The sequence below is a fragment of the Aegilops tauschii genome, chromosome 2 (genome assembly GCF_002575655.3).
Source record: "Aegilops tauschii subsp. strangulata cultivar AL8/78 chromosome 2, Aet v6.0, whole genome shotgun sequence".
Lineage (NCBI taxonomy): Eukaryota > Viridiplantae > Streptophyta > Magnoliopsida > Poales > Poaceae > Aegilops > Aegilops tauschii.
Window position 1 is genome coordinate 602,747,879 of NC_053036.3, and position 27,505 is coordinate 602,775,383.

The 27,505-nt window shown below is 45.7% G+C and overlaps 2 protein-coding genes across 2 annotated transcripts; both read right to left on the bottom strand.

Moving 5' to 3' along the window:
* Positions 1 to 2,584: 2,584 nt before the first annotated feature.
* LOC109786147 (wall-associated receptor kinase 2-like) lies at positions 2,585 to 6,127 on the bottom strand. Its single transcript, XM_040401133.2, has 3 exons — positions 5,195 to 6,127; positions 4,249 to 4,353; positions 2,585 to 3,875 (listed from the first exon to the last, which is right to left on the bottom strand). Exons 1-3 carry the CDS (start codon positions 6,087 to 6,089, stop codon positions 2,674 to 2,676), a joined length of 2,202 nt encoding a protein of 733 aa, XP_040257067.2. The 5' UTR covers positions 6,090 to 6,127; the 3' UTR covers positions 2,585 to 2,673.
* Positions 6,128 to 10,101: 3,974 nt separating this feature from the next.
* Positions 10,102 to 24,878, bottom strand: LOC109786148 (wall-associated receptor kinase-like 8). Its single transcript, XM_020344732.4, has 4 exons — positions 24,602 to 24,878; positions 22,839 to 24,503; positions 11,947 to 12,054; positions 10,102 to 11,515 (listed from the first exon to the last, which is right to left on the bottom strand). The coding sequence occupies exons 2-4, from the start codon at positions 23,854 to 23,856 to the stop codon at positions 10,314 to 10,316; spliced, it is 2,328 nt and encodes a 775-aa protein (XP_020200321.1). The 5' UTR covers positions 23,857 to 24,503; positions 24,602 to 24,878; the 3' UTR covers positions 10,102 to 10,313.
* Between the last annotated feature and the right edge of the window lie 2,627 nt (positions 24,879 to 27,505).

The window sequence follows — 27,505 nt, forward strand, 5'->3', positions numbered from 1 at the left end:
AGATATGAAAATCTGTGTTTGGAGGGTTTGTACGCATAATCTAGCCCCTTGTCCTTTGTGTCTGCTATCTGCTTAGAGCATCTCCCACTGTCTCAAGCTTTCTTCCTCATTCTCTATAACACTAAGCTCCCTAGTTTTAAAGAGCCCATATTCAATTAAGGTCTCCAATTAGAATCGGGTCACCCGATTTTGATCAGGTCAACGATTTCCTAAAGCTCTCTCATTCAATTATTTTATACTATGCATTATACCTCCTAATTTTTAAGGCCTCACAATTAGTTGAGGTATTCAGTTTAGAATTGGGTCAATCAATTTTTACCGGGTCAACACTTTCTCAAGCTCTCTCATTCAATTCTTTTAATTCACTATGTTCCCTAATTTTGAAACTCTTTCATTCAATTGAGGTATTCAATTTTGGATTTGGTTAATGATTTTGATCGGGCCAACGATTTTTCAAATCAATAAGCGGCAACTGGCCTATAAAAACATATCAATACCGCGAAACCTCCCACCACGTGAAAAAAAAGAATGCACCGCCATGTGATATTGTAGCATCAATATAGTAGTACATGAGACCACTGTCACAAAAATTCCCCACATAGGATAGGTTGATTAGCGGATAACACATAATCACACCATGAAAGGCCCATCAAATACTGCATTATAAACAAAAATGAAACAATTTTCTTTAACTTTGACCAAGTTTAGAGCAAAAATATGTACATCTACAATATTAAACTAAAAAGTATGGAAATTCATTTCATGATGAATTTAAAAAATATTATGGATTTTGATATACTTCTCTACAGATTTGATCAAACTTACAAGGTTTGAACTTAAAAAAATTAATCTTATATTTTGAAACAGAGTAATTATTTTTTGAAGAAACCCAACAACACCAACGCCGCAGTAAAGCGCGCCCAACCCTTCTAGTAAAAGCTATTTCAGGGGGACCTTTTCTATTTTAATATTTCTTCTACTGAAATAGAAAGAATAAAACTGTGCAATTGGAGGTGGGGCGAGGGATATCAACCCAGGATTAATGAAGACTAACAATATCATAAACTATTTAGTGAGGATCTGATTTCATGGGGTTCATGCTTCTGTATTAGCTCCAGCCCTACTTGGCAGCATCGATGACGGCGACGATGAGCTCGTGCCATGAGGGAGGACGAAGGATTCAACTTGCCTTTTATGCATGGACGGGTAAAACAAAACTAGTTCAGAGTTTTAGGGGGAATATGTTTTATCTAGTAGCAAAGGTTGGTAATTTTCATTATCTTAAATCTAATGGTCACAAACTTTTATCCCTCAAATAAACGGTTAGATGTTTTGCTCTTCTTTGGAATTTTCAGGCTAATTATTCCTTCTCCTGGTTGCTCGTCGTGTACTTTTAATACATAATAGATTTTCATGTGAGTTGTTATTCTTGACTCGTAGCACATCAGGTATTTTTGGTAATATGCAATAGATAGATGTCACAAAGATCGTGTGCAAAGTAAGTGGTCGTATCTACATCCCAGTTCAACTACATTTTTCTTTAAATTATTACACATACAGAAGTATACAACAATGAAAAGTGTTTAACCGGAGATCAAAAGAAAGAGAATTGAACAAAACTCACATGGTTAGGTTTCGTGTGATGGAACGGCACTGGGTCCCACATTTTTCTGGATTTATTTCAGGCTTTCCAGCACTGTTCGTTCAGTGGGAGAAGATGTTCCCGTCGACTACGAGGCGCCTGTAGTGACTTCGTCGATCTAAAGATGTTGTGTCAGCTCAGTATCGCGAAGGTGTTCATAGGGGTAGTGTGTGCGTGTATATGAGCATATGCGATTGTTCCGTTTAAAAAAAGATCATCAAAAGAATAATATTAGTCATATAAAAAAATATTCCAACTACATGAACAGGAAGAAAATATGATAGATAAGTAAAATAAAAATGACACTAGGGGAGTTCAGGTTATGCATGAAATCTAACAGATTGTTAAGATCTTTATTGGCTATACTTGTAAAAAAATCTAAAGGAGGTCAAGGTACAAGACAATGGAGGCAGAGGTTGACAATGACTTGACACGGGAGATGTTGGGTGGTGTGAACTCTCTTCTTGTTGCTTCCAAAAGGTAAACTAAACAACATACTCGTATCATATTTACAGACCTAGATGATCAAGGTAAGAGATGGGCAAGTAGGCGTAGATTAGATAGTGAACTTCGACTTATTTATCTAATTGCTTCCATGCCTCATTCCTTCGCATAATCAATATCCATAAGTTCTGGATTTTCCAAGGCAATGCTAATTGCTAAATTTGCATTTCCTTCTCAAGTTCTCAGCAATGAAAGTACCTACAACAAAGCATTTCAGAAGTTTGTTTATAGATAATATACATCGATCTTCAAATCTCTGTGACGAAAATTCAGCGTAGGGATGTGAAGTATTTACAGAATGTACATTCATAGATACCTGTCAACATATATTCGCAAGATTTTGAAAGTCAGTATCAAGAACTAGATGTTTTAACTGTAAACAGTGCACCCGGAATAAATTTATTTACTTTCACATACAGAGTTATACATGACCCAGTGTGTATGAACTACATACATGGTTACAATTCAGAGTTCCAAATTGGCGCCCAAACTAATAATAGGAATAACACTTCACAATGTAAGTAAAATCATCTTGGAATTTCAGATGATTGGATGAACTCTTTTTCCAAGCTGTACAGTCTGGTTCCTTCTCCGCCTTTGTTTTCCTTGTATGACTGATCATTTATAGCATTCCAGTTCACTCTTGTGATCTGAGAACTAAGATTGACTATTGAGTTCTGAACATCCTCAAGTGTGGTCTCCACTTGTCTCATTGTAGGCCTTTCTTCACCTTTTAAACTTAAGCATGCTTCTGCCAGTCTTGCAACCACTTCAGCATCTTCAGCCCCTCCCTCCTCAACAATTTGTGTATCCAGAATATCTATTAATCGATTGTCCCTTATAAGAGACACAAAATGCGATGCTAGGCTTGTGACTTCTGATGAATGGGAACGAAAAACTGGTGTTACCCTTGTCAGTAACTCTGCTAGGATGACACCAAAGCTGTAAACATCGCTTTTCTCCGTGAGTCGACTAGTGTAGTAGTATTCAGGATCAAGGTAACCATGGGTTCCTTGAACAGCTGTAAGTATTCCTGTCTCGTCTATTGCAATTGACCTTGAAGCTCCAAAATCTGATACTTTTGATGTTAAAGTATCAGTAAGTAGTATATTTGCACATTTGATATCTCTGTGGTATACTGATATTGAAGCAGCAGAGTGTAGATATGCAATGGCCCTTGCAGTTTCCAGTGCAATCCTCAACCTATCTTTCCATGATAACGGGTTCTCACTTTGCCCATGGAGATGAAATGAGAGGGTTCTGTTTGATATGAACTCGTAAACAAGTAGAGGAACCTCTGTCTCTAGGCAGCAGCCAAAGAGCTTCACCACATTCCTATGGTTTGTCTGTGAAAGTATGACAACCTCGTTGATAAACTGGTCGATTTCCCTTTGAACGACAATTTTGGCCTTCTTGATGGCAACAATACGCTGATCAGATAAGATGCCTTTGTACACTGTTCCATGGCCACCGCCACCAAGGATGCGATTATGGTCAAATTTGTTGGTTGCTTGGTCCAGCTCTTCCAAACTGAAAATCCTCATTCTTTCTGCTATATCTTGGTTTGAAGAGATTAGCTGTTGCAGAAGCAATCCATGATTTTTCTTGAAGAACTTTCGTCTCAAATTCTTGGCCCTTCTTTGCTTAAATTTATTGGTGATTTTGGAAATACCCAGAAGAGAAAACACTATGCCAAAACCAGCACTAATTGCAATTATGGTAATCAAACCTGCAGATAATGAAAGTAAGGATCAATAGTAGTACACGATGTCTGCATTTCACAAATTTGAACTTAAATTTAAAACAACTCAGCCAAGCCATGACAAAGGTACACTTAGAATACTTATCAGAGCAATCATATTGGAAGTATTGTTTACACATCAGTGATCACCTGGTTTACTAGTTTTCCTTTTGTGTTGTCTTTTGTTTGTGAATGGTGATGCTTTCTGAGTATTAAGACGACTGATTTAAAACTGGAAAATGTATTTAGTAGCATTATGTAGTTGTTCTACTATTGTACTACATAACAGAAAATTTCGTTATTCTATGGACCTTAATAAACATTAAGCAAGGACTTGTACCAAGTGTAGTTATATTTGTACCTGGGAGGCGGCTGGCACTTTTTTTCACTGAACATTGGTATGTCCCTGGCATATTGGTGCAGGTTCCGTTCTGGCACACATCAGGCTGTAGGCACTCGTCGATATCTGAAAAGAGGGAGAACAAGTTCAGTTAAAAGGTAGAGTATGTTCAAAGTGCAGTTCATGTCTATTGAACAAGTCTTTTTTTTTGCGAACACGCAAAAGGCTTGCATGTCGGTGTATTAAGGTAGGGGAGAAAAGATAGTACAGAGTAGCTACAAACAGCGGCATACGATGGCCACGACGCTCATGCCCAGGCTCGCATGATCAGCGTACGATACAGTATAGCGCCCACGGCAACATTAAGCTAGCTATCGCCAGATACGACTCAACCCTGATGCCCCAGAGAGTATCCACAACTCTGCTATTCTGTACGCCTTTTCTTCCACGACTGCTCCGACGAGACGGCTTACATAGTCAACAAAGCTGCAACTTCATCAAATGGTGCCCACATACTAAATGGCTTGCAAGACCGCAACTTCACGTGCCGCCTTGTCCGCCCTGCTGCTGCCGAAGCACGTGTGTCGGGTGCTCGACGAAATGCAAAAGCTATATACTCCCTCCGTCTCATAATATAAGAATATTTTTGACACTAGAAAGTATGTAAGTTTTACTCTTTTAAATTTAGGGGATCGGCTAGAACCGATCAAAACTTAATGGAGTAAAAATAGTCCATTAAGCTTTACTCGGCCGTTTACTCCTCTATTTTTTAGGGATCGGCTAGAGATGCTCTAAAAGCCCAATATCACATTCACATATGCTACAGTATAAAAAAGTAACTACTCCTAATAGAAGAAGCTCTCTCAAAAATAAAGGGGCCGGTGTCGGAAGTATTACCTCCAGTCCCAAATTAGTTGTCTTAGATTTGGGACAGAGGGAGTAGTAGTTATAGTGGTAGGGGTGGTACCTTGGCATCCATTAACGATGTGAGGGTTGCCTTCGTATCCATTCGAGCAGTTGCAACTTACTGCACCGTAATTGTTGCTAACGTTGAGAGCGACGCTGTTCAAGCTTATGCATCTCCAACCAGACTCAGAACCGAGATCCCTCACGAGCAGGTCACGATCGGCTTCCACATCCAGCCACCATTCCAGCACCGTGGGTACGCTGGTCACGTTGGCATAGTTACCCAAATCCTGATATGTGGCACTTTGTACGGCTGCGATGTTGGTCCCGGTGAACCACCCGCGATCGACCATGAACGCAGCCCCGAACGGAGTGCCGCCCAGCCGATTGAACTGCACACCGTACGCAGCCAGACTCTGCGAGATGGTCGTCCGGCAGCAGCCGATGCCCGAGCACGAGGTGTGACCTGGATCCGGAATCCCGAAGTTACAGAGCGCAGCGCATGCGCCGACATTAGCCCCGTCTCCATTGCTCGTAACTGTTTCTTGGGCGATGAGGTAGGCGACGAGGCTGCACCCGGTGACCACGAAGACGTTGTGCTCAGTTGACACCGCCAGCCGCACTCCGGTATTCTGACCGGGCCAGGCGGCGGCGGGCCAGGCGGCGCCAAAGCCGAGAGATTGCGGCCGCGTCATGTTTTCGTAAGACCTCAAAATGCTTCTCTGGACACGCACCGTGCCTTCTGAGAGGGATATGGAGTCCACTTCCACGCCGTCGCCAAGAAACAGCCTCGGAGGGTGGTGTGTCTCGTCGCAGGTGAGGTTGAAGTTCCTCTGGAAGCAACCTGGTCGGAAGCCGAAAGGGTAGGGGACGGTGACGTTGCCGCAGGCCTCCGGGCAGCCGGGCAAGGCTACTGGACCAGCGGCTACCGTTGCCATGAGGAGCTGAACTGCCATCAGTACAACTACTATTGGCGCGATGAGCTTTGCTCGTGGGGAAGGAATGGAGGGAAGGAGAAGGATCATCTTCTCCTCCTGCAACTTGAGCATGCTGTTGTGAATTAGCTAGACGTACGCTTGGTGATACTCGTAAGAGAATGCTAATCGAACTCTTTTTATGTAGAAGAAATAATTGTTCGGTCTTCTCTTGCTTGATTTCAACTTCGAGCTGGTAGGGCAATAGACTAGTCACTCTGACTCTAGTTGCCTTTGGTCCTGTCTTAAATACTAGAAAAGCTTTGGTCTTCTCAGTTGACTGCAACGCCGACCGGGTACAGTAGTGCACGGATAGTCATATAGAATAGTACTTCCTCTGTAAACTAATATAAGAGCGTTTAGAACACTAAAATAGTGATCTAAACGCTTTTACATTAGTTTACGGAGGGAGTACTATATGGGCATATTTTGCCTGTCTAGTGCTAGCTGAGTTAGAACAGTCCTCATCCTAGAGTATTTTGTTCAACTTCAGCTCAAACGTGTCTCTTTGGTAAGGAAAAGTCTATGCCTTAGAAAGGAAGGGGAAACGCGTATGGCATAATCTCTTCTGTTTTAGTATGTGGAAACTCAAACTCGTGCCCAGCTTTTGGCTACTGTTGGTCAGGTCAGTGGTCACACCGTGCCATCCGGGTTCGGTGGAAGGCCTCGCTGAAGGTTCCCAGTGAACAGGCAATGGCAATTTTGATGACCGGCGGGCCGGGCGAGAGCAAAAGAAGAAAGTACATCGATGCAGCTCGGCCACGCCTAGGCGCGATCGACACCCCCGCTCGGCCGGAACTCAATGGAGCATTTCATCGAACACCTCCCCTGCCTGGTCCGGGACTCCAAATCGAACTAAGGAACTCATGACTTCAATCTTGAGTTCACGGGAAATATCAAGTTTTTAAGAGCATCTCCAACAGCCGCCGCAAATTTGTGATTTATAGCGCGCGCGCAATCGCTAACCGAGCTCCAGCGGGCGTGCAATAACCGCGCGCGCGGAATAAAGAGTTGAGCGCGCGGTTCGAATCGCCATCGCGCGCCGTTTATTTGCTGCGCCCGCTACCGCGCCGCACACTCGAGCGCCCGCTCGTGACTTCCACCTACCCCGACCCAGGCGCTGGCGTCGCCGCCCGCACCACCCCGGCCTATCCGGCGACCATTCCGGCGCTTCCCCGGTCTATCCCCACGCCGCTGCCGCTTCCTCCTTCTCCATCCGCGCGCCGCCGCCCCTCGCGCGCGCCATTCCTCCGGCGAACAGCGCCCGGCCTCCCACTGCCACTCGGCGCCCACAAGGTGTTCGACAAAATGCTTGCAAGGTATGTATTGCTTCAACTTCACATTTTTTACATGAATTTTGTGCATGTTGTTTGTAGTTTTTATAGTCTAGTTTAAATTGAACATTGTAGATGAGTTCGTCATATGATTCTTCCGAAGAAGAATTTGATATTGAAGAGGAGGAGGATCTTGCAATGATCCTAGCTATGCACATCAATAAAAAACCAAAGCACGGTGGTTCGGTTATGGGTCGGTAGAAAATTTGGAGGGATAGGATCGATGCCGACAACAGATTGATCAGGCACTATTTTGCGGATAATCCCGTGTACCCCGAGTCGTACTTCCGGCGCCGGTTTAAGATGAGCACCGAGTTGTTCAGACGCATTGCAGAGAAACTAGCGAGCCATGACCGGTTTTTTCAGCAAAGGAGGAATGCCGCCGGAGAGCTCGGGCATAGCACCTTTCAGAAGTTGACAACCGCTTTGCGTATGTTGGCATACGGTATCCCGTTGATCTAGTTGATGATCACTTGGCCATGGGTGAGAGTCAAGCCATCATGTGTGTCAAGCGCTTCGCAGTCGGAATTGTGCAAGTGTTTGGCCAGGAGTATTTGAGATCATCCAATGCTAAAGACGCCGCAAGGCTATTGGAGATGAACAAAGCTCGCGGCTTCCCAGGTATGCTTGGCTCAATAGATTGTATGCATTGGAGTTGGAAGAATTGTCCTAAGGCATGTCATGGGCAATTCCACGGCCAAAAAAAGGGTTCCACTATAATCCTTAAAGCGGTGGCCGGTCAAGAGACTTGGATTTGGCATGCTTTTTTCCGGAATGCCTAGATCTTTGAATGACATCAACGTTCTTAATGGGTCACCACTTATGAATAAGATTGCAAATGGTGAACTGCCACCGGTGCAGTTTGTAGCAAATGGCCATACATACAACTATGGCTACTATCTTGCGGATGGCATCTACCCAAAGTGGCAAACATTTGTGAAGCCGTTGAAAAAACGGAAGGTAAGAAAAATCTTGATTTCCACAATGCTCAGGCGGCGGCTAGAAAAAATGTGGAGAGAGCTTTTGGGATTTTGCAAGCCCAATTTGCTATTGTGAGAGGACCGGCAAGATTTTGGGATCAAAAGATGCTTTGGTACATCATGCACGCTTATGTGATGCACAACATGATCATCGAGAATGAGTGTGGCCAAGATTTAGACTACTCTCAGTATGAGCTCTTGGGACATCCCGTGCGAGTGCGGCGGACGACTGCCAGGGTGGCCCGTTTTGTTGCCTCCTATCATGCCATTCGACGTGTCGAAATGCATGATGATCTTCAGAAGGATCTCTTCGAGGAGTGGTGGGCATGGAATGGCCGACAAAGAGCATCATGATTTGTGCGTTTGATTTTGCATGTTTGATGTTGTATTGTTGAACTATTTGTTCTATTGCAAGATAAACTATTTGTTTGAGTTGTAATAATAAAATTGATCTATTTATTGTTGATTTATTTTGTTTGTGTTTGATCTTCTTGGTTGTGTTTAGAGTGCATATGTTGTTTGTGCGAGAGCGCGCACGCAGGTTTTTTGCAGCGGCTGCTGGAGCGGCTCGCGTGTGCTAAACTTTGCAGCGGCCGCTGGAGCAAGTGCTCCGCGCCGCGCAAAAGCAGGCGATCGGCGCGCCGCAAACGCTTTTTTAGCGCGGCTGTTGGAGATGCTCTAACGAGTTGCTTACCAACTGTACCTCGGGAAGGAAGAGGTGGACTGACCTGCGCCTGCCCCAGTGCACTGCCGGTCTCCTACTTACCCACGACCCTCGCCGCGCCGGCCTCGAAGCGTCGTGCTGCCGAGCAGGCCCCCGGCCAAACCTGGCCGAACATGCCAGCACGGCACGGGCCGGGCTCCCCTAATGGCAGCATCTTTAACGTCGTTTTCTTGTCGAGGCATCGTCGTTGCAGTCCGCGTCACCTCGTTTGGGCTGCTCAAGGGGAACCCTGGATCTGGGTCTCCCGAATTGGATTATGATGGCATCTTTGGTGCCTTTCTCTATTTCAGGGGCATCATTTTGGAGCAAGTGTTGGTTGGAGGGACCAAGAGGTGGAGCGATATTGCATCTATCGCATCGACGACGGCGGGTCTCAAGGCGTGGCGTAGTGGAGTCTTGGCAATGGACGTGAGTGGATGAATACACGTGGAATGGTGGTGTTGCCTTGCGTCGTGGTGGCATCAACCTCATGGAATTCTAGCCATAGAAACTTCTGATGTCGACCATGTATGTATCCTTTTGGTGTCGACCTCGTGGAATTTTAGCTAAGTTAATATTTCTAGTTCACGAGCTGTCAATTAGTTATATTGCATAATAAACTTTGCTCCCGGTCTTGAGGCTTGGACTTGTCAATCAACCTGAGCTTCCTTGGCACGACAAAAATAACGACATCAAAAAGGTTAATGGACCGATGCGCGATGAGGAGCGAGTAACAACTCAGAGTGGTGTAGCAACTTATTGTGCAACACTAAATTTGCATTGCCTTCTCGTCACTGAAAGTGCTTGCAATATATAATTTCACAAGTTAGCTCAGTGCTCTCAAAACCTATGTGATGCAAATTCGGCTCTTGAATGTGTGTGTATGGGGGCGGGGGGGGGGGGGGGGGGATTTACAATATGTACATTCATGGACCCATCAACGTACTCACGAACTTTCAGAATTAAGTGTGACAAACTTCATATTTAATAGAAAACTGTAACTTGGTTCATTTTATTTACTTTTGCATATTTGGTTCTGCATGACTCAATAGCATAGGAAATACACATATGGTTACAATCAACAGTTCCTAATTTACACTCGGCTGTTGTTTAAGAAATTTACATGTGGCATGCAGCATGGCACCCAAACTAACAATAATACCTGACTCATTTTACCATGCAAGTAAACTCATCTAGGAATTTCGGATGATTGGATAAACTCCTTCTCCAAGCTGTATAACCTAGTTTCTTCACCGCCTTTGTTCCCCATCCATGGCTGATCTTTCATAGCATTCTGATTCACTCTTGTTGTCTGAGAACTGAGCTTGACCTTTGAGTTATGCACATCTTCAAGTGTTGTCTCCACTTGCCTCATTGTAGGTCTTTCTTCCCCTTTTAAGCTTAAGCATGCTTGTGCAAGTGTTGCAACCACCTCAGCATCTTCAACTCCTCCTTCATGAATAATTTGTGTATCTAGAATATCTGACAAGCGATTGTTGCTCATTAGTGATACAAAGTGTGATGCTAGGCTTGTTCCTTCTGATGAATGAGAAGAAAAAACTGGTGTGACACTTGTCAATAGCTCTGCTAGGATGACACCAAAGCTGTAAACATCACTCTTCTCCGTCAGTCGACTCGTGTAGTAGTATTCAGGATCAAGGTAACCATAGGTTCCTTGGACAACTGTAAGTATTCCTGTCTCGTCTATTGCAATTGACCTCGAAGCTCCAAAATCTGATACTTTTGCTATTAAAGTATCAGTAAGTAGAATATTGGCACATTTGATATCTCTATGGTATACTGATATGGAAGCTGCAGAGTGTAGATATGCAATAGCCCTTGCAGTTTCCAACGCAATCCTCAATCGAGTTTTCCATGACAAATGGTTCTCACTTTTGCCATGGAGATGACAAGAGAGAGTTCCATTCGATATGAACTCATAAACTAGTAGAGGAACTTCTGTCTCGAGACAACAACCAAAAAGTTTCACCACATTCCTGTGGTTTATCTGTGAAAGTATGGCAACCTCATTTATGAACTGGTCGATTTCCCTCTGCACAACAATTTTGGCCTTCTTGATGGCCACGACACGTTGATCAGATAAGATGGCTTTATACACCATGCCATGCCCACCGCCACCAAGGATCCGATTATGATCAAATTTGTTGGTTGCTTGTTCTAGTTCTTCTAAGCTGAAAATCTTCATCTGTTCGGCTATATCTTTGTTCGAAGAGATTAACTGTTGCAGAAGCAGTCCATGGTTTTTCTTAAAGAATTTTTGTCTGATCTTCTTGGCTCTTCGTTTCTTGAGTTTTTTTGTGACTTGGGCAACACCTAGGAGTGAAAATAGTAGGCCAAAACCAGCAACAATTGCTATTATGGTAATTAGACCTGCAGAAAGCGAACATAAGATTGATTGAACAATATATGTTGTGTTCACTTCAAGAAATCAAGCTGCCGAGCTCAATTTTTCAAACTACTAAATTGTACAATGAAAAGGTTTTCTTGGGAAATATGACTATCTACTGGGCCATTCATATTGGAAGTACTTTATACTCGTCCTTTTAGTTATCCATGTTTGAGTGATCTACAACCCTGGTCATGATTTGAGTAAGCATTAGAGATAACTAATTGTAAACTGAATATTAAGTAGTTAGGTCCTAGTAATAGTGGTATTTAACAAAAATAAGTTTCTAATATAAATTTATTGTATTTTAGTTCAGGGAAAAAACTAAACTCGCAATAGTTGAGGAACAAAACATGAAAGTTTGTCTTTGCAATTATCAACAACGGAAGACTTCTATCAAGTGTGTTTTATGTACCTGCTAAGCTGATGATTCTTTTCTTTGCTGAGCATCTGTATGTCCCTGGCATATTGATGCATGTTCCATGGCTGGGATAAACATCTGGCTGTAAGCACTCATCGATATCTGTAGGGGAAAAGCACAATGTTGGAAACAAGGGGGTTTTACATCGAATGTTAAAAACTAAGATAACACATGCATTGTGGAAATATGCCCTAGAGGCAATAATAAAATGGTTATTATTATATTTCCTTGTTCATGATAATTGTCTATTGTTCATGCCATAATTGTGTTATCCGGAAATCGTAATGCATGTGTGAATACATAGACCACAACATGTCCCTAGTGAGCCTCTAGTTGACTAGCTCATTGATCAACAGATAGTCATGGTTTCCTGACTATGGACATTGGATGTCATTGATAACGGGATCACATCATTAGGAGAATGATGTGATGGACAAGACCCAATCCTAAGCATAGCACAAGATCGTGTAGTTCGTTTGCTAGAGTTTTTTCAAATGTCAAGTATCATTTCCTTAGACCATGAGATTGTGCAACTCCCGGATACAATAGGAGTGCTTTGTGTGTGCCAAACGTCACAACGTAACTGGGTGGCTATAAAGGTGCACTAAGGGTATCTCCGAAAGTGTCTGTTGGGTTGGCACGAATCGAGACTAGGATTTGTCACTCCGTATGACGGAGAGGTATCTCTGGGCCCACTCGGTAATGCATCATCATAATGAGCTCAAAGTGACCAAGTGGTTGGTCACGGGATCATGCATTACGGTACGAGTAAAGTGACTTGCCGGTAACGAGGTATTGGGATACCGACGATCGAATCTCGGGCAAGTAACGTACCGATTGACAAAGGGAATTGTATACGGGATTGATTGAATCCTCGACATCGTGGTTCATCCGATGAGATCATCGTGGAACATGTGGGAGCCAACATGGGTATCCAGATCCCGCTGTTGGTTATTGACCGGAGAGTCGTCTCGGTCATGTCTGCATGTCTCCCGAACCCGTAGGGTCTACACACTTAAGGTTCGGTGACGCTAGGGTTGTAGAGATATTAGTATGCGGAAATCTGAAAGTTGTTCGGAGTCCCGGATGAGATCCCGGACGTCACGAGGAGTTCCGGAATGGTCCGGAGGTGAAGAATTATATATAGGAAGTCCAGTTTCGGCCACCGGGAAAGTTTCGGAGGTCACCTGTATTGTACCGGGACCACCGGAAGGGTCCCGGGGGTCCACCGGGTGGGGCCACCTATCCTGGAGGGCCCCATGGGCTGAAGTTGGAGGGGAACCAGCCCCTGGTGGGCTGGTGCGCCCCCCTTGGGCCACCCCCTGCGCCTAGGGTTGGAAACCCTAGGGGTGGGGGGCGCCCCACTTGGCTTGGGGGGGAAGCCACCCCCTTTGGCCGCCGCCCCCCTTGGAGATTGGATCTCCCAGGGGCCGGCGCCCCCCAGGGCCCCTATATATAGTGGGGGGAGGGAGGGCAGCCACACAACAGCCCCTGGCGCCTCCCTCTCCCTCCCGTGACACCTCTCCCTCTCGCTGAGCTTGGCGAAGCCCTGCCGAGATCCCCGCTGCTTCCACCACCACGCTGTCGTGCTGCTGGATCTCCATCAACCTCTCCTTCCCCCTTGCTGGATCAAGAAGGAGGAGACGTCGCTGCTCCGTACGTGTGTTGAAAGCGGAGGTGCCGTCCGTTCGGCGCTCGGTCATCGGTGATTTGGATCACGACGAGTACGACTCCATCAACCCCGTTCACTTGAACACTTCCGCTCGCGATCTAAAAGGGTATGTAGATGCACTCCTCTCCCTCGTTGCTAGATGACTCCATAGATTGATCTTGGTGATGCGTAGAAAATTTTAAATTTCTGCTACGATCCCCAACAGTGGCATCATGAGCTAGGTCTATGCGTAGTTTCTATGCACGAGTAGAACACAAAGCGGTTGTGGGCGTCGATATTGTCAATTTACTTGCCGTTACTAGTCTTATCTTGATTCGGCGGCATCGTGGGATGAAGCGGCCCGGACCGACCTTACACATACGCTTACGTGAGACAGGTTCCACCGACTGACATGCACTAGTTGCATAAGGTGGCTAGCGGGTGTCTGTCTCTCCCACTTTAGTCGGATCGGATTCGATGAAAAGGGTCCTTATGAAGGGTAAATAGAAATTGGCATATCACATTGTGGTTTTACGTAGGTAAGAAACGTTCTTGCTAGAAACATATAGAAGCCACGTAAAAACATGCAACAACAATTAGAGGACGTCTAACTTGTTTTTACAGCATATGCCGTGTGATGTGATATGGCCAAAAGGATGTGATGAATGAAATATATGTGATGTATGAGATTGATCATGTTCTTGTAATAGGAATCACGACTTGCATGTCGATGAGTATGACAACCGGCAGGAGCCATAGGTGTTGTCTTTATTTTTTGTATGACCTGCGTGTCATTGAATAACGCCATGTAAATTACTTTACTTTATTGCTAAACACGTTAGCCATAGAAGTAGATGTAATCTTTGGCGTGACAACTTCATGAAGACACGATGATGGAGATCATGGTGTCATGCCGGTGACGAAGATGATCATGGCGCCCCGAAGATGGAGATCAAAGGAGCAATATGATACTGGCCATATCATGTCACTATTTGATTGCATGTGATGTTTATCATGTTTTGCTTCTTATTTGCTTAGTACGACAGTAGTAAGTAAGATGATCCCTTATAATAATTTCAAGAAAGTGTTCCCCCTAACTGTGCACCGTTGCGAAGGTTCGTTGTTTCGAAGCACCACGTGATGATCGGGTGTGATAGATTCTAACGTTCGAATACAACGGGTGTAAGCCAGATTTACACACGCAATACACTTAGGTTGACTTGACGAGCCTAGCATGTACAGACATGGCCTCGGAACACGGAAGACCGAAAGGGCGAGCATGAGTCGTATAGAAGATACGATCAACATGAAGATGTTCACCGATGTTGACTAGTCCGTCTCACGTGATGATCGGACACGGCCTAGTTGACTCGGATCATGTTTCACTTAGATGACTAGAGGGATGTCTATCTGAGTGGGAGTTCATTGAATAATTTGATTAGATGAACTTAATTATCATGAACTTAGTCTAAGATCTTTACAATATGTCTTGTAGATCAAATGGCCCACGTTGCCCTCAACTTCAACGCGTTCCTAGAGAAAACCAAGCTGAAAGATGATGGCAGCAACTATACGGACTGGGTCCGGAACCTGAGGATCATCCTCATAGCTGCCAAGAAAGATTATGTCCTAGAAGCACCGCTAGGTGATGCACCCATCCCAGAGAACCAAGACATTATGAACGCTTGGCAGTCACGTGCTGATGATTACTCCCTCGTTCAGTGCGGCATGCTGTACAACTTAGAACCGGGGCTCCAAAAGCGTTTTGAGCAACACGGAGCATATGAGATGTTCGAAGAGCTGAAAATGGTTTTCCAAGCTCATGCCCGGGTCGAGAGATATGAGGTCTTCGACAAGTTCTTCAGTTGTAAGATGGAGGAAAATAGTTCTGTCAGTGAGCACATACTCAAAATGTCTGGGTTACACAACCGCTTGACTCAGCTGGGAGTTAATCTCCCGGATGACGCGGTCATTGACAGAATCCTTCAGTCGCTTCCACCGAGCTACAAGAGCTTTGTGATGAACTTCAATATGCAGGGGATGGAAAAGACCATTCCTGAGGTATATTCAATGCTGAAATCAGCGGAGGTGGAGATCAAAAAGGAACATCAAGTGTTGATGGTGAATAAAACCACTAAGTTCAAGAAAGGCAAGGGTAAGAAGAACTTCAAGAAGGACGGCAAGGGAGTTGCCGCGCCCGATAAGCCAGTTCCCGGGAAGAAGCCAAAGAATGGACCTAAGCCTGAGACTGAGTGCTTTTATTGCAAGGGAAGTGGTCACTGAAAGTGGAGCTGCCCCAAATACTTAGCGGACAAGAAGGCCGGCAACACCAAAGGTATATGTGATATACCTGTAATTGATGTGTACCTTACCAGTACTCGTAGTAGCTCCTGGGTATTTGATACCGGTGCGGTTGCTCATATTTGTAACTCAAAACAGGAGCTGCGGAATAAGCGGAGACTGGCGAAGGACGAGGTGACGATGCGCGTCGGGAATGGTTCCAAGGTCGATGTGATCGCCGTCGGCACGCTACCTCTACATTTACGTACGGATTAGTTTTAAACCTCAATAATTGTTATTTAGTGCCAGCTTTGAGCATGAACATTGTATCCGGATCTCGTTTAATGCGAAATGGCTACTCATTTAAATCCGAGAATAATGGTTGTTCTATTTATATGAGAGATTTGTTTTATGGTCATGCCCCACTGGTCAATGGTTTATTCTTAATGAATCTCGAACGTGATGTTACACATATTCATAGTGTGAATACCAAAAGATGTAAAGTTGATAACGATAGTCCCACATACTTGTGGCACTGCCGCCTTGGTCACATTGGTGTCAAGCGCATGAAGAAGCTCCATGCTGATGGACTTTCAGAGTCTCTCGATTATGAATCATTTGACACATGCGAACCATGCCTCATGGGCAAAATGACCAAGACTCCGTTCTCCGGAACAATGGAGCGAGCAACCAACTTATTAGAAATCATACATACTGATGTGTGCGGTCCAATGAGTGTTGAGGCTCGCGGTGGCTATCGTTATGTTCTCACTCTCACTGATGACTTGAGTAGATATGGGTATGTCTACCTAATGAAACACAAGTCTGAGACCTTTGAAAAGTTCAAGGAATTTCAGAGTGAGGTTGAGAATCAACGTGACAGAAAAATAAAGTTCTTACGATTAGATCGTGGAGGGGAATATTTGAGTCACGAATTTGGCACACACTTAAGGAAATGTGGAATTGTTTCACAACTCACGCCGCCTGGAACACCTCAGCGTAATGGTGTGTCCGAACGTCGTAATCGCACTCTATTGGATATGGTGCGATCTATGATGTCTCTTACCGATCTACCGCTATCATTCTGGGGCTATGCTTTAGAGACTGCCGCATTCACTTTAAATAGGGCTCCGTCGAAATCCGTTGAGACGACACCGTATGAATTATGGTTTGGGAAGAAACCTAAGCTGTCGTTTCTAAAAGTTTGGGGATGCGATGCTTATGTCAAGAAACTTCAACCTGAAAAGCTCGAACCCAAGTCGGAGAAATGCGTCTTCATAGGATACCCAAAGGAAACCATTGGGTATACCTTCTACCTCAGATCCGAAGGCAAGATCTTTGTTGCTAAGAACGGATCCTTTCTGGAGAAAGAGTTTCTCTCGAAAGAAGTAAGTGGGAGGAAAGTGGAACTTGATGAAGTACTACCTCTTGAAGCGGAAAGTAGCGCAGCTCAGGAAAATGTTCCTGTGGTGCATGCACCGACTAGAGAGGAAGTTAATGATGATGATGATCAAGGTACTTCGGATCAAGCTCCTACTGAACTTCGTAGGTCCACAAGGACACGTTCCGCGCCAGAGTGGTACGGCAACCCTGTCTTGGAAATCATGTTGTTAGACAATGGTGAACCTTCGAACTATGAAGAAGCAATGGCGGGCCCAGATTCCGACAAATGGCTAGAAGCCATGAAATCCGAGATAGGATCCATGTATGAAAACGAAGTATGGACTTTGACTGACTTGCCCGATGATCGGCGAGCCATAGAAAATAAATGGATCTTTAAGAAGAAGACATACGCGGATGGTAATGTGACCATCTATAAGGCTCGACTTGTCGCTAAGGGTTATCGACAAGTTCAAGGGGTTGACTACGATGAGACTTTCTCACCCGTAGCGAAGCTGAAGTCCGTCCGAATCATGTTAGCAATTGCCGCATTCTATGATTATGAGATATGGCAAATGGACGTCAAGACGGCATTCCTTAACGGCTTTCTTAAGGAAGAATTGTATATGATGCAGCTGGAAGGTTTTGTCGATCCTAAGAATGCTAACAAGGTATGCAAGCTCCAGCGCTCCATCTATGGGCTGGTGCAAGCATCTCGGAGTTGGAACATTCGATTTGATGAGATGATCAAAGCGTTTGGGTTTACACAGACTTATGGAGAAGCCTGTGTTTACAAGAAAGTGAGTGGGAGCTCTGTAGCATTTCTCATATTATATGTGGATAACATATTGTTGATGGGAAATAATATAGAATTCTTGAAAAGTATAAAGGCCTATTTGAATAAGTGTTTTTCAATGAAGGACCTTGGAGAAGCTGCTTATATATTAGGCATCAAGATCTATAGAGATAGATCGAGACGCCTCATTGGTCTTTCACAAAGTACGTACCTTGACAAGATATTGAAGAAGTTCAATATGGACCAGTCCAAGAAGGGGTTCTTGCCTGTATTGCAAGGTGTGCAATTGAGCACGGCTCAATGCCCGACCACGACAGAAGATAGAGAAAAGATGAGTGTCGTCCCCTATGCCTCGGCCATAGGGTCTATTATGTATGCCATGCTGTGTACCAGACCTGATGTAAACCTTGCCGTAAGTTTGGTAGGAAGGTACCAAAGTAATCCCGGCATAGAACACTGGACAGCGGTCAAGAATATCCTGAAGTACCTGAAGAGGACTAAGGATATGTTTCTCGTTTATGGAGGTGACGAAGAGCTCGTCGTAAAGGGTTACGTCGATGCTAGCTTCGACATAGATCTGGATGACTCTAAGTCACAAACCGGATACGTGTATATTTTGAATAGTGGGGCAGTAAGCTGGTGCAGTTGCAAGCAAAGCGTCGTGGCGGGATCTACATGTGAAGCGGAGTACATGGCGGCCTGAGAGGCAGCACAAGAAGCAATTTGGATGAAGGAGTTCATTCCCGACCTAGGGGTGATTCCTAATGCGTCGGCCCCGATGACTCTCTTCTGTGACAACACTGGAGCTATTGCCCTTGCCAAGGAGCCCAGGTTTCACAGGAAGACCAGGCATATCAAGCGTCGCTTCAACTCCATTCGTGAAAATGTTCAAAATGGAGACATAGATATTTGTAAAGTACATACGGACCTGAATGTAGCAGATCCGTTGACTAAACCTCTCCCTAGAGCAAAACATGATCAACACCAGAACTCTATGGGTGTTCGATTCATCACAATGTAACTAGATTATTGACTCTAGTGCAAGTGGGAGACTGTTGGAAATATGCCCTAGAGGCAATAATAAAATGGTTATTATTATATTTCCTTGTTCATGATAATTGACTATTGTTCATGCTATAATTGTGTTATCCGGAAATCGTAATGCATGTGTGAATACATAGACCACAACATGTCCCTAGTGAGCCTCTAGTTGACTAGCTCGTTGATCAACAGATAGTCATGGTTTCCTGACTATGGACACTGGATGTCATTGATAACGGGATCACATCATTAGGAGAATGATGTGATGGACAAGACCCAATCCTAAGCATAGCACAAGATCGTGTAGTTCGTTTGCTAGAGCTTTTTCAAATGTCAAGTATCATTTCCTTAGACCATGAGATTGTGCAACTCCCGGATACCATAGGAGTGCTTTGGGTGTGCCAAACGTCACAACGTAACTGGGTGGCTATAAAGGTGCACTACGGGTATCTCCGAAAGTGTCTGTTGGGTTGGCACGAATCGAGACTGGGATTTGTCACTCCGTATGACGGAGAGGTATCTCTGGGCCCACTCGGTAATGCATCATCATAATGAGCTCAAAGTGACCAAGTGGTTGGTCACGGGATCATGCATTACGGTACGAGTAAAGTGACTTGCCGGTAATGAGGTATTGGGATACCGACGATCGAATCTCGGGCAAGTAACGTACCGATTGACAAAGGGAATAGTATACGGGATTGATTGAATCCTCGACATCGTGGTTCATCCGATGAGATCATCGTGGAACATGTGGGAGCCAACATGGGTATCCAGATCCCGCTGTTGGTTATTGACCGGAGAGTCGTCTCGGTCATGTCTGCATGTCTCCCGAACCCGTAGGGTCTACACACTTAAGGTTCGGTGACGCTAGGGTTGTAGAGATATTAGTATGCAGAAATCTGAAAGTTGTTCGGAGTCCCGGATGAGATCCCGGACGTCACGAGGAGTTCCGGAATGGTCCGGAGGTGAAGAATTATATATAGGAAGTCCAGTTTCGGCCACCGGGGAAGTTTCGGGGGTCACTGGTATTGTACCGGGACCACCGGAAGGGTCCCGGGGGTCCACCGGGTGGGGCCACCTATCCCGGAGGGCCCCATGGGCTGAAGTGGGAGGGGAACCAGCCCCTGGTGGGCTGGTGCGCCCCCCTTGGGCCACCCCCTGCGCCTAGGGTTGGAAACCCTAGGGGTGGGGGGCGCCCCACTTGGCTTGGGGGGGAAGCCACCCCCTTTGGCCGCCGCCCCCTTGGAGATTGGATCTCCCGGGGCCGGCGCCCCCTTGGAGATTGGATCTCCCGGGGCCGGCGCCCCCCAGGGCCCCTATATATAGTGGGGGGGGGGGAGGGAGGGCAGCCGCACAACAGCCCCTGGCGCCTCCCTCTCCCTCCCGTGACACATCTCCCTCTCGCTGAGCTTGGCGAAGCCCTGCCGAGATCCCCGCTGCTTCCACCACCACGCCGTCGTGCTGCTGGATCTCCATCAACCTCTCCTTCCCCCTTGCTGGATCAAGAAGGAGGAGACGTTGCTGCTCCGTACGTGTGTTGAAAGCGGAGGTGCCGTCCGTTCGGCGCTCGGTCATCGGTGATTTGGATCACGACGAGTACGACTCCATCAACCCCGTTCACTTGAACGCTTCCGCTCGCGGTCTACAAGGGTATGTAGATGCACTCCTCTCCCTCGTTGCTAGATGACTCCATAGATTGATCTTGATGATGCGTAGAAAATTTTAAATTTCTGCTACGATCCCCAACATGCATGTGCTCTCACAACATTATAACTACCGCAACTAGGTAAGAACATACCAAAAACTATTACTAGCATACCTTGGCACCCATTAGCGATGTAAGGGTTACCCTCGTATCCTTTAGAACAGTTGCACCGCCTTCTTTCATAATCTTCAAAAACATAGTAGCTATCGTTGTTCAAGCTTAAACTTCTAAGTTCCGAAGAATTGGGCTGGACAGACAACGACAACATGTCCTCCAACACTACCAGAACACTCTCAACCATGGTTTGCTGGCATGGATAAGTGAAGTTGACCATCATCTCGTTTTCATTTCTGTTGAATCAGTCCTGATCAACAATAAACACAGCAAAGGCGTTCATTCCCTGCCCAGACGACCGCTGTCTACGGGATAGCCATCTAATGCCGTCCATCACCATATACGTATAAGTGTTCGCTATAGAAAGGTGAGTACATGACATACTCCACAAGACTTACCGGAGACCTGCACTATTTGTGCATCATGTATCAAAAGGGGGCAATGGGTTTAGCGGCGCAAGCACTATCACCTATAGAGACACGCTACAACTTGCGTCTATTAGACATAAGTAAAGAGAGCGTGCACAAACCACCAACACACGTTGTGCAACGCAACCCCACTGGTTGCGCCCACGCGGAGCATCTATCCTATCGTAAACATAACAGAGCCTTGCATTCCCCCTTGCACCACCCACGAGTGTCATTTTAATCTTAGTAGCTTATAATCTTTGGGTGATTGAAACTTATGATCTCTTGAGCACATATCTGGCATCTACATAATTAGGATACAGACAACCAAAACCAACGCATAGACACAAAGAATCAAGCCAGCAAATAGCTGAGTAAAGCAAGACCATAGCTATACATAGGTGATGATTTTTTTTTGAAGTGACCAAAATAACAATCAACGAACTACAACGACCATATGCACCAACCTTCTCTTGATATCACAAGGATGATAAGAAACGTTCTCCAGTAGCACGCCTCCAGAAGGGAGCAACGTTCAAGCACCGCCAATGTCAGATCCAACATCTGAAGGCCAAATACTAGGTTTTCATCCTGAAGATCAAGTCTGAGCAAATCCAAGCAATGTCTTCAACAGGGTAGGAAACACACTATCATTGCCAGGTATAACCAACCATGGCCGGACTTAGGGTTATGACCCTATAGCTTGAGACTGTATACTCAAGAAGCACCACCAAATCAAAGTCTTGAGATAAGTGCTCGCATAAGCAGCCAAGTGTCGGTCGCCACCAAATGATCCGAACGGTGTATGCCATCATCACATAAGCGACGAAGATTGACGAGAGAGGAATCTTACCGGCACTACAGAAATCCCAATTGCGATAACCGCCTAGCAACGCAGGACTACGGCGCCACCGTCTGCCCGAGGGGGAAGACCACCTCACTGGGCCCCATAAGGCTACCGCTACAGCCGGCGTACCTACAGATGGGATCACAGCGACAAACTCGTTGCTACCAGAGCACCGACCCTACCAAAAATGGCAATGATGCATGGACATAGTCTCAGCCTCAAGCCGCGCACTGTCTCAAGATCGTATATCGCCACCGAAGCCAACCAGAGCGAAACCTCCATCCGCCACCTTCACTCACTAGTGTTGGAGCTTGGCCCGGCCATTAGTCTCTAGCAGCAACAAGGGGAAATTAAGGAGGGCGAAGGCGGTGGATAAGGGTTTTGGGTGGCGGTGGCTGCTTTCTTGTGATGCGATCTGAAGGGTCCTATCCTTGTCAACGTAATAAGAAGATGGGTGTGGCTAGTTCTCAATCAACTGAGATTTAACCAAGCCTCACTCAAGTGACATAACATGCAAGAGAGAAAAAGAAAAAAACTAAAAAGAAATTTTGTATGGATCTCAAAGTAAAATCTCTCAGACGACTGAGACTTAGCAAGACTGTAAGAAGATTTAACAAAACTCTAAAGGATGATGAACAGAGGGAAAGTTGGGAGAGCGGTGGTACCTTGACATCCGTCAACGATGTACGAGTTGCCCTCGTATCCATCCGAGCAGTTGCACCTTACTTTGTTCACTGCGTCGCCGATGTAGGCAGCGAAGCTATTGGAGCTTATGCATCTCCAACGAGATGCAGAACGTGGATCCTTGACGACCAAGTCACGGTCGCTATCTACGTCTAGCCACCATTGCAGCACGGTGGGCATGCTGGACGGCCCGTTACCGAAATCATCATTGACAAAATCATTGAAGCTGACAGTGTTCTGCATGGTGCCTACGAACCACTCGCGATCGACTATGAAGGCGGCCACCGACGCACGGCTTTGGCCCGCGTACGCTGCCACCGTATCGTCCAAATCCTTGAACTTCACCTGGTACCCGGGGTAGCGCTGCGCGATGGTCGTCCAGCAGCAGCCGACGCCCGTGCACAAGGCGTCCCGGGTTTTGCCGTTGCACAGCGTGGAGCATGTGCTGACATACTCGCGACCCCCATCGCTGACTGCGAGGAGGTAGCCGATGAAGTTGCACCCGATGGCCACAAAGACGTTGTGCTCGGTGGACACCGCGAGCTGCGCGCCGCTCTTGTACACTTCCGGCAGGCCGCCGTACCACGAGTAGTTGTGGTCGATAGATCTCCTCGTGCCGACGGCACTGTTTGTGTAAAGTGGTCGGAATGCCACGACCTTGGTCTGGACATGTACCGTGCCGTCCGCCAGGGAGATGGCGTCCACCTCCACGCCGTCGCCCAGGAGCAGCTTCGGCGGACGGCGCGTCTCGTCGCAGGTGAGGTTGAAGCCCTTGCGAAAGCAGCCTCGCCGGAAGCCGAAAGGGTAGGGGACGGTGAGGTTGCCGCAGGCCTGCGGGAACCCAGGTAAGGCTACCTGGACGGCGGTGACGGCTGTTGCCATGAGGAGCTGAAGTGCCATGAGCGTCGCGGCGACGAGCTTTGCTTGTGACATGCGGCGAGATACAGGCTTACCAGAAGTTGCATGAGCATGCAACATGCTGTTGGGCAAGCTTAGCATGGCTTGGGAACTTGCTAGACAGCTGATACTCGTACTAGTAATCTATCTCCTCCATAATTGGTGTGGAATTAAAATCCTTTGGTCTTCTAAGTTGACTTCAACGCCAACCAGATACAGTAGTACGTACGCGTATAGACTAGTCAATGTAAGCATGCTGCACTCCCTATGAGTTCATAATCTAGTAGCTGAATTAGTAAACGCATAGACTAATCCTGCCTGTCTAGTAGCTCAAGTGACATCTCAATCGTCCTATTTGGATATAAACTTGAGCTCAATCAGGGACGTCTCTTTGGTACAAGCTGGAAAGTCTATGCCGTCGTAAGAAAGGAAAGGGAAACGAGTGTGGCATAATAATCAGTGATTTCACAGTCTTGTGTTTTATATGTGGAAACTCAAACTCGTGTCCAACTTGGCTGCTGTTGGTCACAGCATGCCATCCGAATTGGGTGGATGGAGTGTGTTCACTAGGTAGGTTGGTTCAAGAGGTCGCTGAAGGTTCCCAGGCTACCAGGCAATGGCAATTTTGGTGACCAGCCGGCCGACAGCGAAAGAAAGAAGAAAGTACCTCGATGCAGCTCGGCCCCGCCTAGGTGCCATCGAGTGCCCGCTCGGCCGGAACTCAGTTGAGCATTTCATCCAACACCTCGCTTGCACGGTCGGGAACTACAAATCGAACCAAGGAACCCGTGACTGCAATCTTCTATCTATTCACGGAATATTATTGACTCTTTAACGAGTTGCTCACCATAGATTCCGATCCCCACCGACTCAATCAGCAGCTAGCACCAAGCCACCAAACACCTCGGGAAGAAATTACAAGTGGTGGACGGCCCTCCGACTGCGAGAGTGCATGGCCGCCAGACTGCCGGTCTCCTGCGTACCCACAAGCCCTGGCCGCGCCGGCCGCCAGCCGCCGTGCTGCCGAGCAGACCGCCCAGCCGACGACCAGCCCAACCGGTCAACCGCACTAGCACATGGATGTTATGGTAACCCGCCGCTCCATTTTCTCTGCCAGGCGCTGCTCTTTATCCCAGTTCCTATTCCGCGCCTTAAAGGTCCGGTTATCTCTACTCCTAAATCTCTACTTTAATCTCTACTTTTGAAGAGAAGTTGGTAGTGTCGTCCTACTTTCAACCAATTCTATATTTTGCCTACGAGCCTCTTATAGGCAACCTTTCGTTTAAGCACAACTAATTTGGGCTGGCCATTTGATGTTTGCATTAACTCGATCAGATCGGCACTTTCTCAAAACAACATAATGCATTAACTCATTTAAAATTTAATTTGAATCAAATCGGCAATTAACAAAAACAACATTATGCATTAACCCATTCAAATCAATCGACACTTTCCCAAAACAACGTCATGCTTTAAGGGGGTGTTTGGTTCTAGGCTTTGCATTGCCACACTTTGCCACATATTTTTACCAAACTTGCCTAAGGTTAGCTCATTAAAATGAGAGTCACAAGTTGCCGAGAGGGAATCTTATCACACTTTTTGTGTATATGCCATGTGGGGTCCTAGTGTGGCTTGCCTAAGCTGTGGCTTGAACCAAACAAGCACCTAAGTTGACCGAACTTGCCTAAAGTTAGGTGTGCCGGCAAAGTTAGTCACAAACCAAACGACCCCTAACTTATTCAAATCAAATATTAAAAAATCTCAATCAAATTGGCACTTAATAAAAACATCATGCATTAACTCATTCATATCAAATCTTAAGAAAATCTCAACTAAACCCAAACTTTCCTTGTCTTTCAGTACTCATACCCAATCAAATCAAATCTTGCCAAAAAAAATCAACTATAATCAAAGTTGGCGAGCCCATTTGACGCCTGCATGCATTTTTTAAGTTTATTTTTTTGTTTTATTGTTCTATCACTAACCTATTATTTTGTGCTCGGCATCTCTACACTTAAAAGGGCAGTAGGTAGGTCGTTCCTTCCTTCGTTACTACCCCCACCATCAATCGACAGTACCCCCTCGGTCCTCCTCCCACCGATTTTCTTAGGGCCTGTACAACGCCGGCGCTTGGGCCAGGCGCTAGGATTTAGTTACTGGTCGTTATGGTCCAATCCTAGTCGATTGAAGGATTATTGCTAGCATCGATGCCGGGACTACCGTCGGGCTCTTCGTTCTTACTCGTTCTTACCTATTGATGCCGCCTCGATCCTGGGCCTTACAGTGTGCACAAGGAATATTTCGGGCTTCTGGTCTTGGGCTCATGAAACAAATGGATGTTTCTCGATTCGTCCTGCATACCGCATGTTGGTAAACACAAAAATTATGAGAGAGGGCTGGCTGGTAACAGTGGTACTTCGGACACGGTGTCAGCGGCGAAGCAATGGACTAGTATGTGGGGCATTGCGGTACCAGCGAAGCTTAAGGTTTTATTGTGGCGTCTCGCAAAGCATTCAATCCCTACCTTGACAATTTTAATCATAAAGATGTTTGATGCCTTACTTTGCCCACTATGTGGTATGTGTGATTCGTAGAAGCATGTACTAGTTGGATGCACTTTGGCCAGGTCGGTGTGGGCTCTTGCAAAGGAGGAATTGCTTGAACATATGATTATGACTACAATCACGAATGCAAAATTTTGGCTAGCTACTATGCATGATTTGTTGCAGTGAGATGATTTTGAAGAGATAATGGTGACCTTACGGGCAGTTTCGTACCCCCATAAGAAAAGCTATTTATGAGCAGGAATTTTAGGCCCCAATGTCCACTCGTCTTATTGTGAAGCACTTCATGGTAGAGATCAAAGCCACTGCCTGTCCACGGCAAACAATGGCACAACTTGCTCGTGTTACAGTTTGGAAGGCGCGGATTAGACCACGGCAAGGATTTATGAAAATAAATGTGGATGGGACGCTTGGAAGACATGGTGTGAGAGGTGCAGAGGCTGCAATTTGTCGAGTAATTACATGAGTTCATTAGCGGTCACTTTTATGGGCATTACCAACGTACTACATGTTTCACAGACTATGGAACCTGTTGTAAAAATGTTTTTGTACAGAACACTTTTCAAAAATTCTAGTTTTGGTACGAAAATATTTTTATTATAAAAATGAACCCGTGCAGAGCTTGGGCCAGCCTGTACTTGGTGCACAATGTTTCCGAAAAGGAAACCCCAAAGAAGAGAAAAATAAAGAAAAGAAAAGAAAGAAATTGAACAAAAACGTTGAAACCGAATACAAAACCGGATCGACAAAAAGACCACACTACAATTGGATCTTGATAGCACACACAATTAGGAACTCGACCGGGCCACGTGGGACCGACTACAGCTGCAAGTGAGCGCTCTTTATCGCTCACAATAGGTATACTTTGCATGCTAGGCACGACCAAAAAATATAGTTCAAACGAGTAGGTTGAACATTGTGTGACCGTTTTGTTCCATTTTCATAGAATAACGACTTAGCTTTATTGATTTCGGAAAGAAAAATTTCATATTGAAATAGCCAAAACAACTACCAACACCAAGTAAAACCAAATCTTTTCATGTCGTTGTTGCCAAAACTGCAGGAGAGTAGCCCACCCGAAAATGCGAGAAACGGAAATCATTGGATACACCATGATCGGAAACACACTTCTTGCGAGGGATGTCGTTAGACTAATACTTTGTAGCTAGACCGACAACAAAGAAGAC

What these genes read in the sequence shown, in the direction of transcription:
- LOC109786147 (XM_040401133.2), bottom strand. Translation starts at nt 6,089, where the DNA reads ATGGCAGTTCAGCTCCTCATGGCAACGGTAGCCGCTGGTCCAGTAGCC. An exon ending in CATCGTTAATGGATGCCAAG is followed by an intron (nt 4,354 to 5,194) that starts GTACCACCCCTA and finishes CCCTCTTTTCAG; the next exon opens with ATATCGACGAGTGCCTACAG. An exon ending in AAGTGCCAGCCGCCTCCCAG is followed by an intron (nt 3,876 to 4,248) that starts GTACAAATATAA and finishes CATTATCTGCAG; the next exon opens with GTTTGATTACCATAATTGCA.
- LOC109786148 (XM_020344732.4), bottom strand. Translation starts at nt 23,856, where the DNA reads ATGCTAAGCTTGCCCAACAGCATGTTGCATGCTCATGCAACTTCTGGT. An exon ending in CATCGTTGACGGATGTCAAG is followed by an intron (nt 12,055 to 22,838) that starts GTACCACCGCTC and finishes TTTCCCCTACAG; the next exon opens with ATATCGATGAGTGCTTACAG. An exon ending in AAGAATCATCAGCTTAGCAG is followed by an intron (nt 11,516 to 11,946) that starts GTACATAAAACA and finishes CGCTTTCTGCAG; the next exon opens with GTCTAATTACCATAATAGCA.